Here is a 20,983-nt window from a genome sequence, read left to right as displayed (position 1 = left end):
TGAATATTTTATAGGTTTTCACAGATGCATCCCTTTGAATACAGGGTATAACAAAAGCAAAGGGGACTGAATCAGGGAGACAAATACTAAAATAAAATTGGAAAAAGAGTCAGTGTAAGAGTAGCAGTATAGAAATCAGTATGAGAAGAGTTTAGAAGTAGAAAAGTTGCTAGCAACATTTTTGACGAGCTCAGCAATCTGAACACGCATATGAAAGACGGCAACGACATCGATAGACACTGTCGACATTGTTGGCCAACACGTAGCACACGCCTGACGTGACGTTACGTAACGTAATGAGATTTTGTGTCAGCTTTGTGCTTTGCGGCAATAGCCAGAACTTGAGCTATAGCCAACGCCAACACCATGACTATGGCAATAGCAATGGCAATAGCAATAGTAATCGCAATCGCATAGCTAAGCATTAATGTACTCCCAATGTCCAGTTTCCAGTTGCAAGCTGAGTGTTGAGAGTTGCGTCAAGTGTTGATTTTGTAGTTGTTCTCAGCACTGGCAAGCTTGATTAAAATGCCATTCATTGCATTTGATACGATTACTCTGCATTGCGTGACAAACCAACTGCATTGACTTAAAACATTGAAAGCTGAAAAATATTCAATGCAACCTTCCATGTACAGGGTTTATTTATGTATGTACCTACATTTACATACAAAATGCACATACATACAAGCACCTCAAAAATCTATGCGTAATTTGCATAAGCATACTTCATATTGATATTGACAGTAAGCCAAATCACTTTCGGACAGTTAATTCCTTTTCTCCAAGAGGCCTGCCCGGAATGGCACATTCAATTTCAATTGACATCACCTTAAACATCAAACCAAAACTAATTTTAATTTTTACATTCAAAAATGCTAGATCAATTTTAAAACAGAAATGTTTTGAACGAGATGAATATATGTACAGCTAATTTGCCCCATTAAATTTATGAGTATGTTGTATTTTTATTACCTTTATGAAACTTTATTGATTAAGTATAAAAATGAATTAGCAAATGTGCGTTAAAATTTTGTTGTGTTTTTCTAAAACACATTTCTAGAGTTTGCAGTTAAAAACAGATTGTAAGAATTGTGTACATTTTGTGAGAATTTCTTTTTCTGACACATTTTCATTAATTAAAATTCAATGTCCATCCCAAAAACTAAAATTTTTGGAATATTACAAAAAATAATAAAAATGATTTGTAATTTATGCCTTTTAATTAAAATCAAATGTAAATATGTAATAATTTACCAATTTAAAGTAAATTTCTGTCATAATATTGTCGATGAGAAAATATTTTATTATTTTATTCTATACAAGCTTTTAAATGTACCAAAGAGTATCAGCAATTGTGTAGTTGCAATTAGTTCTGTGTTCTTTTTGCAGTTTTAAGCAAATTAAATTCAATTTAATCAAATTATGTTATCCCACATACATTTTCTTTAAAATGCTCTTCATTATGTTTAAAAAGTTTGTGTTAATTACTCAAAAAGTCCGTTTGTGTCTAGATAAAAATAATATTTAAAATAAAAAAATGTTTATTATAAAAAATAGTTAATTATCTAAGTAATTTTAAGATGAAAATTGTAATTACCGCAAGTAATTTGACTTCAAGAATTTTATGTGTCAAGTTGACAATTGTGGATGAATAATTATTGTATTCATTGTTTTGGCGGAAAGCGATGTCATTAGGTAATTATTAACAGTCCAATTTTGTAGCAAATATTTATGTTAATGTTAATGTTAAGGCCAATGCTAAAAGCTAATTACATTTAAGTCAGAAGCGTCCGCTGTCAACTGTGTTGTTGCCACGGAACACGACATACACAGAGAAAATGGAGAACATTGAGCATACAGCTGTTGTTGCAGTCGGTCCGTGACCACAAGGACAACACGACAGAGGGGAAAAGACAGAAAAGCGACAGACGGACAGACGCACAGACGGACAGACGCACAGACGGACAGACGGAGGGACAGAACGTGAAGGAAGTTAGCTGAAGGGAATTGAACAGAGCTGAGCAAGTGGCTTCTGAGAGCAGAAGTTGCCACACTTCATAAACTCTCAGCTGTGGAATCTTTAGCATGCTTAAAATGCAATGTTCTTGTTGTTATTGTTGTTGTTTAGTTGTTATCTTGTCATTGTTATTATTGTTGTTATTGTTGAAATGGTATTGCCATTCTGTTGCTGCTGCTGTTGTCGCCTTGGCTTTTATGTTACAGCCGTTAATTGTTTCACGTTTAAATTGTTCGTTGACGTTGACGTCGACGTCGACGCTGACGCCGACGTCGCTGCTACCTGTATTGTCTTCGCTTGACTCTATTAGTTTTAATTAAACACCTGAGCGTCTAGCGGACTAATTATAGTGAATGTCCGTGCATTGCGTTTCGTTTTTAATCATAGTAATTAATACAAGCTTGTTAATAACAATTAAATGTTGGCTTTTTGCTTTTCTTCTTCTATTTACTTATTTATTTTTTTTCTTTTTTTTAATTTATTTACATTTTGTTATTCTATTTCTTACTTGTCCAAGTCTTTCTTTTTTTTTTTTTTTTTTTTTTGGTCCGCAGCACAATTAAGCATTTAATCAATACAATTAAAGCCTTGAATCTAGCTGACGAACATCATTAAAAGAAATGCCAAAGACAAAGACAAAGACGAGAACGAGAACGACGACGACAATGACGATATAAAAATAAACATAAAACAAAAAGGCAACGATAAAAGGAAGCCAAAAGCAAGAGGCAAAACTTGTTGGCCGATTCTACAGCTGCCCGAAAGATACAAAAGCGGGATTAAAACTTTTTTTCTAGGAGCCAAAATTTAAGCCAACACACAATCATACACACAGACAGAGATGGAGATAGAGAGAGAGAGGCCCTCAAGTACCACCCAACGGAACGGGGAAAATGTGAGTTGTGGGATTGAGGGATTGAGGGAAGGGCAATGGAGTGACAGGGACAAAGGACATGGCAAGTTTTTACGCAAATAAACGCACGTTTTTGCACAACTTTGCGCCACTTTCATTTTCATGCCACGCTTTTTTCTCTTCCTCTCTCTCTCTCTCTGTCTCTTTAACAGTCTTTTATTTTATGCTGTTTTTATTTGCCCCTTTTTCTGTCGCTGTGTGTGTGTGTGTAAATGTGCTGGTGTGCTCGTGTGTGTGTGTTAGCTGTTTTTTATTTTTGTTGCGCTTCCTGTTTGAGCCAATGCTTTTGTTGTTGAGCCTGCCAAATTCTCAACTAATGGAAAATAGTAATTACAATCATTTTAAGCCCCTATCTATTTGTGCCTCAACAAAGATCTTTATGGTTTTTAACTCAACAAAAAAATGCAAAACAACAATAAATACTCGTAGCTACAGTGGGCACACGCATTTGTGTACGTGCTTCGTAAAAATTAATAATAAATCAAAATTAAATGTTTGCTTATTTGACACTTTTGCCTCTCTCGCTCGCTCGCTCGCTCACTCACTTTCACTCCCTCTCTCTGTCTCTGATTTTTGGCTGATGTTGTCCTTTGACTCAGCGTGCCTTTTATTTTTATTACTTTACGCCGCTTGTATTTTTCTTTATTATTATTTACTTGCCATGCTGGCGACACTGCTCAGTCTTTTTTTTCTCTTCTTTATTTTATTTTTTTATTTTATTTATTTTTTTGGATCGTAAAATTTATTTACCAGGGCCGAGAGCTCAATCAATTGGCTTTTGGTACTTGCAAAATGTTTAACAGGCAATTAATTTTGTGAAAATCGCAACAGCAGCAAGCAAACAGCCCAACTGCAACAGATGCCAACAACAACAGCGGCAGCAACAGCAGCAACAGCAACAGCAGCAGCAACAAGAGAATCAACAGCAATTGTAGTTGTAGCTGAAGCAGCAACGCATTAAATCGTTTATAAATCACTTTCGACAACTGTCACACACACATGCACTGCACTATGGGATAAATGAGAACATTTTCTGGCATGAACTAAAAAAGTTCTTGATCATTGTTTTGAATACTCTTAATACTCTTGCAAGCCGATAATTGCCACATGCATTTCATTGTAAATTGCAAAAATATAATAATATTTTATGTTACAAATATGTCTTGAGATGCTTTCATATTCGTTAATTTGAGTACTTGTGAAATATGCCATTAATGCCATAAATAGAGCTCAATTAATCCCATGGCACTATGGTCCGGATGACGTTTTTTTTGGAATAAAGTCATTATTTTAAGTGGTTCGAATTTGCGATTTTTTGATATCGATGCATTCAAAATACTTCCACCTCAAATGTTGCATAACCAAAATTGTAACATTGTCCAACACTGTTTATCAAACAGCTGTGAATGAATATATATTTATTATTTACCATTAGCAAATAATAAAAATTTCCTGTTTCCTGCGAAATTTTAGTTTACGATCTATTTTTTCTATGTGATCAATAAAATATTGTATTTTATAGTATTCTGGTCTTGATATATGTTAGCCAGAATGTCAGGAGCATAATATCACTTATATACGTTCAGTTTGGTCAGATATTTTGGAAAAAAAAATAGAGTTTTTATACAAAAAAGGGCTTACAATCGATAACTCCTATTATTTCTTTATGATACAGTTATCCGATTTGGATGAAATTTTACCAACACGTTATTGACATAGTAACACGCATATCCTGCAAGTTTGGTGGGGATAGCTTGAAAATAAAAAAAAAATTGCATATCGCAGAATCCCAACTAAGTGCGATACCACGCCCACTTTTCTAGGTCATTTGGGTATTAATATTATAAGCCCAATGCAAAAAACTAAACCAAAAAACTTGATTCGAGCTATTAATTTATTCCAAAAAAAATCGACATACGGACCATAGTGCATGGTGAACTGTGACACGTCCACCTATCTGTGTGGGTGTGTGTGTTGCATACTTTTTGGCGCTGCAATAAAATATTATTTATTGTGCATGGACGACGGATAACCGAGGTAATGAATTTCGATTTCGTTCACACTATCAACTGCCAAGTTATTATCAAATAATCCAAGATTTTTCTCCTTGACTCTTTCGCATTTTCACGATACACGTATGTATAGTATGTATGCTAATAATGTTAAAGCCTTTAGCATGTTCTGAACTGCGATTTCGCAATAATTTCGAAATTCTATTGACAAGGAGAGAAAAACAAAAGCACAATGGCATATTTGAAATACCCAAAGGAAATTAGACGAGTAGTTGTACAATGTAGAAAACCATTTGCCTTCAGTTGGCTCAATTGCAAATGAAATTCTTGTCGTAATTAGCTGCCAAAATATTAACTGTGTGTATGTATGTTGTCAGTTTTACGTGCTTTTACAGTTGGCCCCTTTTAAGGTGACATTTCAATTGTTGTCGATTTTATTATTGCCTCTGTTGAATTGCATGTTAATATTTTACAAAGCTGTCAACAATTTTGCCTTGCCCTCCGGCTGTCCTGTAAATTTTGTCGTCCCTTTTATTCCCGTCCACCGTCCGTCAGGCAATCAATATCAACATAAATGAAATATATTACATTTTTCCATATAAAGTATATGTACATATATGTATATTTCCCATCATGTATTTTTTTTTAATCGCGCTCTTTTTCAATATGCCCAAAAGGAGCAGGACAAAATAATGAAATATTGTACGCTGTATGAATCGCAAAAGTAATAAAGGTATTTACCAAATATGTTTTTGTTTTTGAAAAAAAAAATTATTACAAAATATCCAGTTTAATTGCATTGAATGTCACAGCAATTACACGGTCTTCCCACAGAATTACTCAGTGGAAATTCTGTTTTCCGCAAATAAAATGCAGGTAAATAAATTTGTCAAACGAAAAGCGCCATAAGCCTGTGGGATACATTGATCTTAGTTTTATTGTGTAAATATATAATTTTTTTTGATTCTATCTCTCTGTCTTTGACTAAATTCCATTTCTACCCGCTAATATGAAATTATATTGAATAAGAAATTCGGAACAACTCTGACAATTGTATTCTTGAAATGCATAATGCATTAATGCTCGAATGAGTAATAATTGTGCTTCTTGATTGCTACTTTTCAATGAGTTCTGGCATACGTCATTATGCAGAATGTGTCAAAAAAAATAATCTTAATATTAGCAAACAACAAAACCCCAATAACTTATCTGATGACCCTGCATTAAATACCTTTTAACAGGAAGAATAGCAGTTCAAACATACAAAAACAACAAAAAACACGCCCACACATTTATCAAGTGAATAAAATTCAATTATGATTGAAATTCACAGCGTCACAAAGTCAATAAAAAACCGTTTGTAATAAAATGTGGGGGAAAAGATATATAAAAAAAAATACATACATATATTGTATGTGGATAAACAACAAATGTCCTGAATGCAATCAAATATTGGTATGGTTAGTTTTGTTTTTTGTTTTGTTTTTTTGTAAGTTGAACTTTCTTGTCACTTGGCATTTAATTTATGCGCTCTCTTAATTTATTCCCATTTCAAAAAAAATTTGTAAAAAAAAAGTTGGTAGATCTTTGACGTCGATGTAAACATTGAATACAATTAATAACAATACACAGATGGAAAAAAAATGCAATTTGAAATTTTTGCGCTCACCGTTGGGATCAAAAATCACTTTGGGATTAACCGTTAAACTTGAATAGTACACTGTACAAAACTTTTAATTAAACAAAAAAAAAAGTATTTAATTCAAATTATAATAAATAAGAATTATTAAATTTGTTGTTGATTGACTTGAATTAGAAATTTTTTCGATTTATATTTTGTTTTTATTTTTTGTTTTTTTTTTGTTATTTTTGGAATATTATTATTATTATTATTATTTGATACTGCAGGCTGATGCTTGTCGAAATGCCGTCTGGAGAACTTCAACTGGTTGTCGCGAGGCTGCTCAGAGCAGAGTGAAGTTAAGGATGCGTCTCACGGCAATGTTAGCTCCGAGTTCTGTGGCCAGCAGCGACGACGATGAGCACGAGAATGACGCGGCCAACGATGGCCAGTCGAGACGAGAGGAAACGAAGCGATACGACACGAGACGAGACGAGTTAACCCAGCCGAGGACGATAACGATGACAAGAACATGGACGAGGACACGGACGAGGACAAAGGACGAGGCCGAGGGCAAGGACGAGGACAAGTACGAGGATATGGCGTCTCGAACTCAAATCGCTTCAATTTTAACTTAGCTGACGAGCCGGCTGCTCTGTGGGTGGGAAGGCGGGGGTGGAGGGGGGTAGATTGTTGCTGTTGTTGTCGATGCTGTTGCTGATGTTGCAGCCTCATCGGCATTGGCATCGGCATGCTGGTGTTGGTGTTAAGGACATGGCAATATACCATGCGTATGCGTATGCGTGTGCGTGTGCGTGTGTGTGTATGCGTATGCGTATGCGTGTGTGTGTGTGTGTGTGTTTGTGTGTGTGTGTGTGTGTGTGTATCTACCAGCAGAGACGCAACAGTGCCGACAGCGTTCAGCGGCGGCAACAACAAGTTGAACTTCATGTTGGCATTCGGCTCTTTTTCTATGCATTCGGCATAACTCACACACACACCGCCACACACACACACACTGGCAGCATTCGTATTTTGTGTGTATTCGCATTGTTCGACTCGTTCTTGTTTTCGGTTTCAGTTTCTGTTTCGGTTTTGGTTTCGGTTCCGTTTTGCGCCTTTTGCCTTCAACTTTTACAACTCAGCTATAAGTACAACAACAACAGTAACAACAACAACAACAACAACCAAAAGAACAGACTAGCACAATTTACCGTAACAGCCAAAAAGCTTCCGCTGGGTAGCGCCACCAAATGGAAAATGGAAAATTGAAAAACGCACCCAAAAACAACAGCAGCAAAAAAACGGAAAAGCACAAAAGTACTTGAACAAAAAATTCAAAATAAACAGAAAACTAAATTTGTCAGCACCCTCTCACACACACACACACACACACCGACAAAAACACACATGCATGGCACTTTTTTTTTCTGTAGATTTATCAAATTGTCGTTGCAAGAGCTTTAAAAGTTTTAATAATGTTTTGCTAAGAGATAAACAAGCACTGTAAAAGAAAGAGAGCAATTCACACAGAGCGAGAGAGAGAGAGAGAGAAGGTGCAGATTTTCTCGATCTAAACAGAAATAGATGAGAAATGTATTATATTTTCAGTTGTCTTTTGGCTTTCGTAGAATATAAGATCGCTTCGAATGGATTTACTTTTTCTTAGCCGACGTATTTTTTTGGGAGATGGCAGCCAAGAGACGCCCCTCCATGGAGGCATCGTTGTGGACACCGAGGGCATCATTAGACGTGGTAAGAGGCATTAGACTTTAATATACATTATACATAATAAATTTAAATACAATTTATTTTAATATCTAACCATGGAACTTGTGCTAAATGTTTAATGTTATATTTATAACACAAGTATACTTTTTTGTGTGCTATTTATGACATTTGCTTGTATTTACAAATAATATATAAAACATAAAAAGAAATGAAACAAGAACAAAGTAATTGAGACTATTCCGTTTATCTCAGGAGACTTTTAGTAATAGTTGAATAGAAAACATGTAAGAACATTCCAGTCGAGTCAACTAAGGGATACCCTTAATGTAAGAAATCACATACAACAATAAAAATAAAATAAAAACAATTTTATTTCAAAAAATTCTTTAACAGTATTTACCAAATTACCATATTATCCATATCATCCATGAATAAAATATGTTTAAAATAAGAAAGATGTTTTTTACAAAAAAATATGTTATTTGCTTCACCCTATTGTATCTGTATATATATTTTTGAATTTTAACAATTTTAAATATTTAAAAAATTTATTTTTGTTCCAATACGTAACGGTACTAATACCGAAACCGAAAGAACAAAATTGAAATATGACCTTTTGCCAAAATAGTTATTACGGTACTTACCGGAACCGATATTTGTTTCGGTTTGATTTCTAAATTTTAATATTGCATGATCCTTAATCTCCAACTATTTAATTGTAATTATTTATACTGCAAAGATCTTTGACGTCTATCACAACGAATGGTATTTATGTATTTTGTTTGTTACTACTTATCATTTTCAGTGCTTCGGACACCACAGGAGGTGAACACATATCTATATAACACCGAATCGGAGGCTGTCTATGACTTTGGGGATCTGTTGCTGATGCCGGGACTGATTGATGCGAATGTGCACATTAATGAGCCGGGACGCAAAGACTGGGAGGGATTTGCAACAGCGACAAAAGCGGCAGCTGCCGGAGGCATTACAACGATTATTGATCGACCAACGTGAGTAACGAACGACGCGTCGGCTTTTGGTGCAACTCCTCCTTTCTACAGTCCGAACGGCCCGCAGCAATGCCACGCCCACCACGGTGAACGTGCAGGCGCTGAAGGCAAAGACTTCAATAGCGCGAGGCAAGATCTATGTGGACGTGGGCTTCTGGGGTGGCCTTGTGCCCGGCAACAAGGATCAGCTGGTGCCGCTACTCGCTGCCGGCGTCATGGGACTACAGTGCACACTCTGTGGCAGCGCTCCGCCTGTCGGTGAGGAGTTTGCGGCTGTCAACGAGGCACAGTTGATGGAGGCACTCAAGCAGCTGACAGATGCGGCTGAAACGGAAGCGGTTATAGCGGTAAAGTGGCGAATTTTCAAATGGAATCAACTGATCAATTCTAGTGATGTAAAAATACATCGAAATATCGAAACTGGTTACTTTAACTTGATAATCTTCTATCGATTTTCATAAATAATTAAAAACTCACTGGAGTTTGCTCACCGTAGTTCATTTGTAGAATTAAACTCAGCTGTTCAAGTTTTGATAAACGACCGTATTTGATGACCTACAATTACTGAGAAACTCGATAATTCGATGTATTATATACCGAGCTATCAATAACTCTCCAATGCCCTGTACTCACTGTAACTACATTCTAGCAATTGAATTGAATTTTGAAGAAAAAGCTACAAAAAGCTAAAAGTGGTGAGAGAATAGTACATATCGAACAAGTGTAATACCATTTCAATGATATTCAGCGTTTATGATTCGATATTTTGAATTTCTTTAAGGAAACCGAGAAAGTATTATCATTAAATTACTAACAAACAAAAATAAACAAATGGCGCCAAATTATAACGATACAAAACGTATACAATGGGTGCATTCAGCTTGTAATTTGGATTATCAATCATAATACCTGATTACTGCTTTTCACATTCAGCAGGAAATTTTCAGCAATCAAAAATGTCAAATTTTGGTAGCGGTATCACAAAAATGTATCGTAAAAACAGTGTGATACCTGAAATTGATTGTTTATTACGACCGATAAAAGACTTTTCACAAACATAGTAGGCTGATGAAAAACCCCAATAAGTAATGGTTAAGAGCAATAATTCGAATCTTTTTTATTATGCAAATTATTGTCTACAATCATTAGTTATTTCACAGACGATTGCATTACAACCTGCTCTTAAGATCTTACGCACCCTTCTTAAACATAGTTTCTCAGACGCTACGCAATGGTTTTTCTGAATGGTTTCCAATCCAAAAGAGTTGGATAATCCCTGAAAAATTAAGAACGTTGAACATTAGCGACATAAGCTTCAAATTCTTCAATATATTTTATCAAAATATATTAATATTATATATATAATATATTAAGCAAAAAGATAAATGCTAAATGCTAAATGCAAATGCTATGTTATGAGGAAAGGAAGTTACATATCTATCGATAGCACCGATTTTTTCCATAAATGTACATTAGTGAGGACAGGGCATTAGTTTATCGATAGATAGTACATTTCGATAAAAAAAAAACTTGAATCAAAGCAAGGCTGCAAACCGGTTCTGAACCGAACCCTTGAAATTATTTATTTTGCGAACCCGAACCTAAACCGAACCGCTTTCTAAAATAGAAGGTTCGGTTCGAAAAAAAAAATTGCATAAGTTTTGGTATGGTTTTCTAATATTACGCAATTATTTGAGACTTCGGATTGAAATAAGTCATATTTAAATCTTCAAATAAATTTAATTTATCATCAAAATTTGATTTCTTTAAGAAAAAATAAATTAATTAGTTCAAAATGTAGAGAAAAATGTTTAACAATAAAAAAATTTTTTTTTTATAACCTTGGGTTCAGGGAGTATATAAACCAATTCGTAAACCAAACTAATGTCTTGCTCTATGGTTCGAGCCGCCGAACCGAACCTTGAACACAATTTTGGAGGTTTGCAGCCTTGATTCAAAGTTTGGATTCACATCATTAAACAATTGATTAATGTTGCTCTTACAGTTCCATGCGGAGCTGCCGCTTGAGGAGCAAGTGCAGCAGAAAGATTCCTCCGAATCCAGCGAATCCTCAACCAAAACCTATGCGAGTTTCCTGAGCACGCGTCCCGCCTCCATGGAAGTTTCAGCGATGCAGCTGATCTGTGAGGTGGCGGTGAAGCATCCACAGCGTCGCTTCCACGTAATGAATCTCAGCTCGGCGGAGACGTTGCCTGTGTTGCAGCAATGCCAGCAACATGGGGCACAGCTAACAGCGGAGACGTGTCCACATTATCTATCACTTTGTGCGGAACAGGTGCCCGATTGTGGCACGGAGTTCAAGACCTGGCCACCGATCCGTGAGCGCAACAATCAGGCGGCCTTGTGGCAGGCATTGTTGTGCCCCAAGGGATCGTTGCAGCTGATCGCCAGCGATCATTCGGCGGCAACGCCCGGGGCACGTTGTCTGACCTATGGACGAGGACGTGGCAATTTCATGAATGCCTGGCCGGGCATCAGTTCGTTGCAACTGAGTCTGCCCATTGTATGGACACGTGGCATGCAACTGCAGCAGCCACTCAGCCTATCGGATGTGCATCGTTTAATGTGCTGGCAGCCGGCTCAACTCTGCGGCCTCTCCAGCTTCAAGGGACGCATTGCCGAGGGCTACGATGCCGATTTTTGCATCTGGAGTCCAACTGAAGAGTTCACCGTGTCCGTCGAGGATTTGCATGCGGCTAACAAATCCGCTACACCCTATGCGGGTCAGCGGCTGTGCGGTGTGGTGCATGCAACAGTGGTGCGTGGCCTGCATGTCTATCAACAGTTCGAGGGATTCGGCCAGCCGCTGGGCAAGATTCTCCTGCGCAAGAGCAGCCATAAGGTGGTCAAGTTTGTTCGGCTGTGAATTCAAACTTTGTTAATTAAACAAATTTGTCAGATTGAAATTGGAATACAGTCTACTTGCTAAATATATACACTTTCCCTCTCTGTCTGTATACTCGTATTTGTGCGTGTATCTGTGTGTGCAAAATAGAGTTGGACTCTGGCTCGCCATTTTGTTGTGGCACTGCGGGCGTCCGCGGTTGTGGGTTCAAATTTTAATCTACACGAAAACAAAAACAAAAAGGAAAAGAAAGCAAAAACTCACGGCGAAGCATGACAAAAAATTTCCTTTTCATTATAACCGTTTACTTGAAAAATAAGTAAAACGGTGCCAATTAAAAATATACTGATAGAAAAAATCTCAAGTTAAATTGTACTGGTAGGAAAGTAAATAAATAAACATTTACTGAAAGCTCGATTTTTCAAGCATTTCCAAACTCTAGTGAACAATTTCAACCAAAACTATAAATGATCCAAGAATCGAATGCTCAAGTAACTTTATCAAATAATTACTTTTCGCTGTGGATTCAACTGTGAGAGCCTAGATCTCAAAGTGACTATAAAAGATAGAGCAGCCGAATTTGGCAAACAGACTTCTATAGTATTTCTACACTCAGAAAAAAAATCAAGATTTCCGTACTTAAACAAGCGATACTCAAGTACAAACGATCTCAAAAGCTGTCTAGGTTTGGAATTTCTAAAGTTGAGAACAAAAATCTTATTTCAAGTTCGGTTTTCGCAAGTACGGAAATCTTAAAAATAGATTTTTTGGGGATACTTTAAGTACGTTTTGGGTTTACTTCAAGTCTGAAAAAATTGAAAACATACTACTTTAAGTACACAAAAATCTTGAACTACACCCAAAATGTACTTGTATTTAGTACAAAACATTGTCATAATTAATTAACTTTAATCTTAAAACATACACTAGTATGTGTACTAATACTATTCAAAATACCAAAATTAAATACCATTAAATAATGGTGTATTTTCTTGGTTAGCGACCTTTCGGAATAGGTGCTGATTTTACCAGCAATCCAACCTTAACGTCATATTTGCGTCGCTAGAACCAGTTGAGAATTCTAAGGTGCGACAATGAAAATTAAATATCCCAAAACGTACTGGTTTTTAGTACGAAACGATCTTATTTTTAACTTCTTTTCAATCTTGAAAGAAACTAAACTAAGTACAAAAAAATCTTAAACTAGTTTAGTACAAATAACTCAGATGTTTCTAAAGGTATCGTTTCGAGACTCACGGATTATATATTTTCCATGGTCTTATATATTCTGACTAAGTTTGGATAAAATCGGACTTCTATTTCGGATAGCTGCCATAGGAATATGAGGTTACAAATTTAAATTTAAGATCGATTTATACTTAATTCAAGATTTTTAGTACACAGCAATCTTAAAATTTTAAGAACGAAACGGTATAAATTCAAGTACGGTCGTACCTAATTTTAGGTTGGCGTATTTTTCAGAGTGTATAGTCGGTCTCTCGACCATAGCCTTTCTGATTAATTGTAGTTTATTCTTTCATTTTATGGAAGAACTCTCATTATTGAAACTCTAAATTTTTTGCAAACAATCATAAAATTTTAATTAAAGCTTAAGAGATTAATATCCGCATACTTGTCAAAGATCACGGCTATGTTTTTAGACCAAGAAAATATATATCTTATGATACATGTATATAGTTCAAGTAAAATATTTTAAGTATGATATTTAATACCAGATTTCAGCTACGAGGAAATTTATTTATACTAATATTCTCGGAATTTATAGTCTTCATCATTAAAATGTTGTCAACAAAGTTTTCCAAAGAAATTCTTCCATCTATAAACCGACAATATCCGATACAGCTTGCATTTCTCGCTGGCAAAGCAATAATAATAAGCAAGAATATTGCACTGCCGTGCGATCGACTACGACACACCCTGTACTTAACTCTGAGATACTTAATGATCGCTATGAAAATTTCAGAATATATTGAAAATCTGCTGAAATATGTGAATGCATACATATTATGACTTCTTTATGTTAAAGTATAATCATAACTGATACTTCTACTTTGAATTATATGTTTTATTTATTTTTTTTAAGAGGCTAAATGGCAATTGTACGTAGTCTGCCAGATTATCACTAGATTTCTTTCAGTCAAGACACGAAAGAAAAAACGCTATACCAGAAAGAGAAAAAATAAATTTTACTTTCACATGTTTTCATAATAGCTTGCAAGTTCGAGTTGGCCACAAGTTATCCGATAAATAAAGCAGCAGCTTTGTGCTTAATTCCTATGAAAACAGAATCAAATGTGCAGCGAAAACTCTTTGAGGATGCACAGTTGGATAGTTCACAGTTAGCGACCTAGGCATACTGCTTTGACTTCTTTCCGGGACATTGACGGACTTTGTAGTCAACTTGGCAACCTTTGTTGTCTACCTTTCGCTTTTGTTAATACACCAGCGCTTGAAAGCTTCTCACGCCCATGCATTTTTCTATTTCCACCCTTTCTCTGGCTGCCATAATATTATCCTAAAATGTGTAACGCATTATAGAGCGTATGGCAGACGCCATTAACTATATTCTTGATCAGTGCGATTGGAAAGATCCGTCAAACTTCAACCATTGTTACAATAAACATTGTTATTTCTTTAAGTATCTCAACTTTTTAATAATAACTAGGGGGCTCCGCCCCCTTCTCGCTTCGCTCGCGGTGCTACAGTCGAGCGCACTCGACTGTCGGAGATCCCGTAGCTCACACGACGCCCTTGCAGAGCGCATTATTACATTTTCGACTACTTGCTCCAAATTGGTAAGGATGTATAAGACCAGCTCCAAAGCTTATTCTGTCTGTTTGGTTACGATTTTCGCCCGTACGGTCCTATGACCGATACAATATGAACCAACTTCGGTCAGGATATATAAAACCAAGTAAAATGCATACTGTATTGGTTGATTGAGATGTCTCATAAAACCAAATCCCGATCAGTCCTATGACAGCTATAGGATATAGTGGTCCGATTTGAACCAACTTTAAACAGGATATATAAAACCAAGTTGTATATATATTCTATCAGTATGGTTACGATATCTCATAAAAGAAAAAAGTTTTTCATACTAAGACTTGATTTTCACTCGATCGGTCCTATGACAGCTATATGATATAGTGGTCCGATTTGAACCAACTTTAGACAGGATATATAAAACCAAGTCATATGCTTATTGTATCAGTTTGCTTTAGATATCTCATAAAGCAAAAAAGTTTTTCATGCTAAAACTTGATTTTTGACCGATTGTTCCTATGGGCGCTATATGATATAGTGGTCCGATCCAAAAAAGAAACAAACTTGATCTGCCTGCAATATAAAGGAATCTACATACCAAGTTTGGTGTCTCTAGCTCTTATAGTCTCTGAGATTTTTTTGTTCATACATACAGACGGACAGACGGACATTGCTATATCGACTTGGCTATTGATGCTGATCAAGAATATATATATATATATATATATATATATATATTTTATAGGGTCTGCTCCGCCTCCTTCTGCCTGTTACGCTCATATTCGTTAAAACAAACCCAATAGACCCCTGTCCTTTTTTTAAGTACTGGGTCTAAAAATTGTCTTTTATATTCTGACCAAACTTGGCTAAAATCGATGTGCTATAGTATATGGTATAGCTGTCATAAGAACTATCGGTCTACAATTTAATTTTTTACAAAAATCAGTTCCCTTTTTAACTAAATTAACGATTTAAGCTAAATTAAATAAAACATGTATTTTTTCATTGAGATATTTTTATTTATTTGCAAACTGGTTCCCTAATATCACAGCAACACACATGCAAACTTATGTTCTATGAAGTTCATAGTATGAACCTATAGTATTTTATTAAATAGGAAAAACTTATAGCAAAAATTACTTCCAAAAATTATTTCATTATATACAGACCCGACAATAAATATACAATGCTATATCATTGAGAGTATTTTAGATGATTTTTTTAAAGGTAAACATTGGTATCCGCAAGTGTATCAAATCTTCGGCCGTAAATAACATTTTCCACTTGCTGTTTGTTATTTACTTTTTTTAGTTAGTGTTATTGGTGTTTTGTGGGTTCAGTTCCTTTTTCACTTGGTGTCCTGTTCTGTTTCTGGCTTGTTTGCCTTTCTGCCAACGTCATATCAGCTTTAATGTCCACGCGCCTCAACCTGATGATTGTGTGGGCTGTGAACTGGCAAAGTGGCAGAGTGCCAGAGTGCTAGAGTGCCAGAGAAGCAGAGAGGTGTAGAGGTGGAGAAGTTCCTCAATTGACTCGGCTTGGCCCTGAGCTTTGGATACGGCTTTTGGTTATAAACGTATTACGTACAACGCTTTACGCGCCCCTGCGCATTTCCTATTAAATAAATGCCAGAAGCAGCTCACTTTCAAATCACATTACTGACGCTGCTAAGCAGTGGGGCAGCATACGTGGCAGGAACCAGGGGGTAGGGTGTGTGTTAAAAGGTGTATGTATAATGGAAGGTAGTGGAAGGGTATCGCTTTGCCTGTGCCCTTTTGGTTGACATGACGTACGAGTATTTCAGTTTCATTTTCGACTGCCGCTGTCAGCTGCACACGCAACGGTACCTGTAACGCAACATACACTGCGTATACGTAATTTATGCAACGTTTATGAAGCATACGTCAGGTGAGCCCGCACACACACACACACACACACATGAACGATATGTTCAATGTATCTTTGTCAACTGAAACATCAACCACGCTCTGGCATAGTTGGGTTGGAGTTTTGAATGTTTGCCTGTATTGGTGTTTTGTGTGTGCCTGTATGTTTGCGCGTGTGCTGTGATTGTTACATTACGCATACGCCGCGTTCGCCAAATTGAAAAGTTAGCTCTGTTTTGCGGCCTCGGGCTTCGTTTGTTTTGCAATTCGTTTCGAATGCATGAGCTTTGCGTATTGGTTTCCTCCCTATTTCTATCCAGTTTCAAAAAAATCGAGGTAAGGGTGAAATAGTGGGCAAAATGGGCTGAAATTAAAGTGTGTGTGGTTTTTCAAATTTTGCCATTCGCAGTATGCAGTCCGTGAGACATTTAGGCTGATGGGTCTTCCCTAGTGCCAATCAAATATTAAAGCTGAGTGACGGCAAAAATTTACTTATATTGATGTACGTATAAGTTATCAAAACAACTACTTTCCATGCATATTGGTCCATTCGCCAAAAATATTATTTTTTTATCAATCTAAAGTTGTGACAACTGTATTTTTAAAAGTAATAAAAAAAATTATTTCAGGCTTTTAAGAGAATTTTTAAAAACAATTTAAAGAATTAATCTAATAGTAAGTTTTATGGACCATTATTGCGACCCAATAACATACTATTCGAAGACAATATATATTTATTTACTCAGATACCTTTTAGCTCATGAATATTGTTTTAAAAGCTTTTTAACTGACTATTTGTCAGAATGTAGTGACCTTTAACTTTAAGCCACTTTTTGTCAAGCTCTAAACATCAACCGAAGAGCTTCTCTGCATTTTACTGCTCCAACCGAAAAAAAAAAAAAAATCCCGTCGTTATAAGGCAGAAACTTGTCTGCCGGCATGAATACCAATCAGCCAGTGTCCTGCAGTAGCAGGAAGAAACGCAAAACTGTTCGAACAGTTTTCTCGGCACTGTCTACACAGGTTTTGCCGTGCGCATCTATGTAAATTTGGATATTTGATGGTAGCTTGGAACCGGGGAGGGCAGTATTACCATTCAGCTGCACTTTCAGAGGCACATCATGAATAACCAGGTGAATAAGCAGTTGGTAGAATTTTTAAAGTTTCTCGATAATCTACTTAAAATTGTCAAATTGAATTCAATTGTTGAGTAAACAGTATTTATATTCATTTGCAACGAGGAAAATCAATAAAATGCAATTTTGTAATACATTTTAAATAAATTTTAACGCTCTCCTTTCTCAGTCAGCCAGCCTGAAAGTATGCAACAATATATTGTTTACCTGTCACCTGCAATTTTTCACACGCATGTGCGAGCGAGTTAGAGAGCGAGAGCTCTGTGTGTGCAAGAGAGTCGACGTCGCTGTCGCCGTTGCGTCTCTCCACTGTTTTCTGTACTGTGCGCTACAACAACAACAAGAGCAACAGCAATATTAATATTAATAATAATAATAACGCGAGTGGCGATAACGACACAATGAGAAGAAGAAGAAGAGGAGGAGGAACAACAACAACAGCGTCGTCGTCAGCTGTGCATGTGCCTCATATTCTTTGTGAATGTACATACTTGCATACATATGCATTTATTTAGATGTGAACATGTAAATGACCAATATATGTGTATTTACAGTGGTTCCTCAGCTTATTTGGCTCACTACACTTAAACTTATTTTGGTCTTTATTGCTTAATGTAGATAATTAACAAAAATAAATTAATTTAAATATTTAGCTTAAATTCAATCAGCAATTTATGCCATTTCGCCAAACAAATTACCAAACACATTTTAATAGGCACAGATTAAAATTAAAAAATCTGCGTTTTCACTAAAAAAGATAAATTCATTTAAAATATGTTATCGAATCGAAACGAATATCGGTTTAAATTGGTTTTTGGGTATTGGTTACTCAAAGTCTTTGTATATCGGTTTCGTAACGGTTACCGTTCTCTGATTGCATCGGTTTTGAATTTCCGGTATGATTTTGGATCACAAAAAAAAAATTTATATATATATATATTACAAATACGTTAGTTTGTAAGCTAATAAAGTAATCAATGTAAAAAAAGATTGATTTAATGATATTAAAAATATTAAATCAAATTTAGTTTTATATTATAATTGAATTCAATGCTTGATTGAGCCGATAGTAGCTGTTATGAATGAATCGTTTCATATGCGATTATTTTAGTTTGAATAATTTCATTATCGGTATGATAAAAAAGTTTTTAGTCGGTTATGGTTTCAGTTACGGTTTCCAATTGCAATCGGTTACTACCGGTTAACGGATACGCCGGAAAGCACTGTATACTATGCATACATACACTCAGAAAAATATGTTCCCAAAACTAGGTAATTTTACCTAAGATATCATATTTTAGGTCATAAATTTCTAGGCATGTAATACCCTTAAAAATTGGCTATTTTCCTAAAACATATTTGTGTTATTTAACCAAGCTTAGTTAGACTGTGCTATAAATTGATCAAGAATGGAAGACCTTTTCGGAAATAATTAAAAGACATATACAAAACCCTTTAAGTTAACGATAAAGAGAACTACCATAAGAATTTACTCCGTTGAATTTGAGAACATCTTAAATAACGTACCTATAATAACATAAGTACACTCAGAAATTTATGAAAACTTCCTTAGTCCCGTGGCTCAGGGGTTAGAGACGCTGAGCTGAAACTTTTCTGGTCCCGAGAATCTGAGTTCGAGTCCCAGTCCTATGAAAATATCATATAAAATAGTTTTTTAAATTCACAAAAATAAAAACAAAAAAATTTATCGAGCAAAAAAAAAAACAAAAAATATAAAATGCATAATAAAAAAGGAAATAAAGAGAACAAATAATAAAAAATAAATAAATTTGAAATTTGATTTTACTTCAAAGCAAATTAAAAACTTTTAAGTTAAGTATTTTTTAAAATGGTCATTTATAGACTAAAAGTTTGTAGGTAATGGGGCAACTAAGTATAAGTCAATTTTTCCTCGACTGTTGTTTAGGTGAAATGTCCCAATATTTTAGGTAATTTTCGGATTATTTAGGATATATTTTTTTCTGAGTGTATGTACAAATTGTAGAATTTGACTTTTTCATTAGGTGTTTAAAAATATTTTGGCCGTGTGCTGTTGCTCTGCATGAGTAAGCGGACAAGGCAGCACACAAGTAACAGACAGGGCGATTGAGAGTGAGAGGCGATAGTGAGATATTGAGTAAGGTGTGTACGAATGAGAGTAGTAGGAACGTAGAAACGCCGGCATCGACATCGACATCGAAATCGACGTCAGCGTCAAGCGCCGTGACTTTGACGTGGCGACGATAACGTTTAACGCTCATGTTTTGCTATTATTGTTTTTGTTTCTGTTTTTGTCTTTATTTTTGTTTTTGTTTTTGTTTGTGTTGCTTTTATTGTTGCTGCCGCTGCACTTCAAGAAGCTGCTGCAGTTCAGAGCACACACCACAACAGCAACAACACAACACAACACGCCAATTACGAAACAGCCAAAGAACCTCACATACACACATACATACCTATGAACATTTACTTGCACACACACACACAACATACCCATACATATGCACACGCATCTGTAGCTGTATGGCTGCCGTTAGAGATGAGCGCATGCCGAGCACGGCTGAAGGACAATCTTATCTCTCATATCGTTTGGCCGTCGAATATTATTGATCTTATTATAGATATCTTTTAATGTCTATCTTTCGTGACTCATTCTAATAATTATGGGCATGATCGTTCTTTTTTTTTAAGTATTTTTGTGTATGCTGTGACTCACTCGAATTGAACCAGTCGGGTGAATTGAATTAAAAAAATTAGAACATCTTATTTACAAAATAATGTGTACCGAAAGCGTACCGTTACAAATGTTTCGGTTTTCGGTTAAAATAAAATTATTTATTTCGGTTACGGTTTCGGTTCCGGTATTATTTCCCGATATTAAATTATCTTGTTATAAAAATAATTTAGAAAATCAAATCCCACAAAAAAAAAAACCGCTACAAGAGGTAAAAGTCTAGTGACGAAAGCAATTTCTAGCCCCAAAATTTCTGATATCCAA

The 20,983-nt window shown here is 35.7% G+C and overlaps 2 protein-coding genes across 2 annotated transcripts in view; one reads left to right on the top strand and one right to left on the bottom strand.

The window, feature by feature from the left end:
- Nucleotides 1-6,675, bottom strand: part of LOC117785873 — a 52,990-nt gene extending 46,315 nt beyond the window's left edge. Inside the window, exon 1 of the mRNA XM_034624135.1 lies at nt 6,615-6,675. The gene's annotated coding sequence lies outside the window, so the exon portion shown is untranslated. The remainder of the gene's footprint in view (nt 1-6,614) is intronic.
- A 1,531-nt stretch (nt 6,676-8,206) lies between these two features.
- On the top strand, nt 8,207-12,296 carry LOC117785890 (allantoinase). Its single transcript, XM_034624159.1, has 4 exons — nt 8,207-8,321; nt 9,103-9,310; nt 9,378-9,657; nt 11,316-12,296. Exons 1-4 carry the CDS (start codon nt 8,216-8,218, stop codon nt 12,195-12,197), a joined length of 1,476 nt encoding a protein of 491 aa, XP_034480050.1. The 5' UTR covers nt 8,207-8,215; the 3' UTR covers nt 12,198-12,296.
- Nucleotides 12,297-20,983: the final 8,687 nt, after the last annotated feature.

This window comes from Drosophila innubila, chromosome X (assembly GCF_004354385.1).
Source record: "Drosophila innubila isolate TH190305 chromosome X, UK_Dinn_1.0, whole genome shotgun sequence".
Taxonomy (NCBI): domain Eukaryota; kingdom Metazoa; phylum Arthropoda; class Insecta; order Diptera; family Drosophilidae; genus Drosophila; species Drosophila innubila.
The sequence above is the reverse complement of the archived record's forward strand: the minus strand, read 5'-3'. Positions and strand labels throughout refer to the sequence as shown.

Bases quoted from the DNA above. Each gene is read 5' to 3' on its own strand.
- LOC117785890 (XM_034624159.1), top strand. From the start codon at position 8,216: ATGGATTTACTTTTTCTTAGCCGACGTATTTTTTTGGGAGATGGCAGC. The intron at 9,311-9,377 runs GTGAGTAACGAA...AACGGCCCGCAG, and splicing joins ACGATTATTGATCGACCAAC to CAATGCCACGCCCACCACGG. The intron at 9,658-11,315 runs GTAAAGTGGCGA...TTGCTCTTACAG, and splicing joins AAACGGAAGCGGTTATAGCG to TTCCATGCGGAGCTGCCGCT.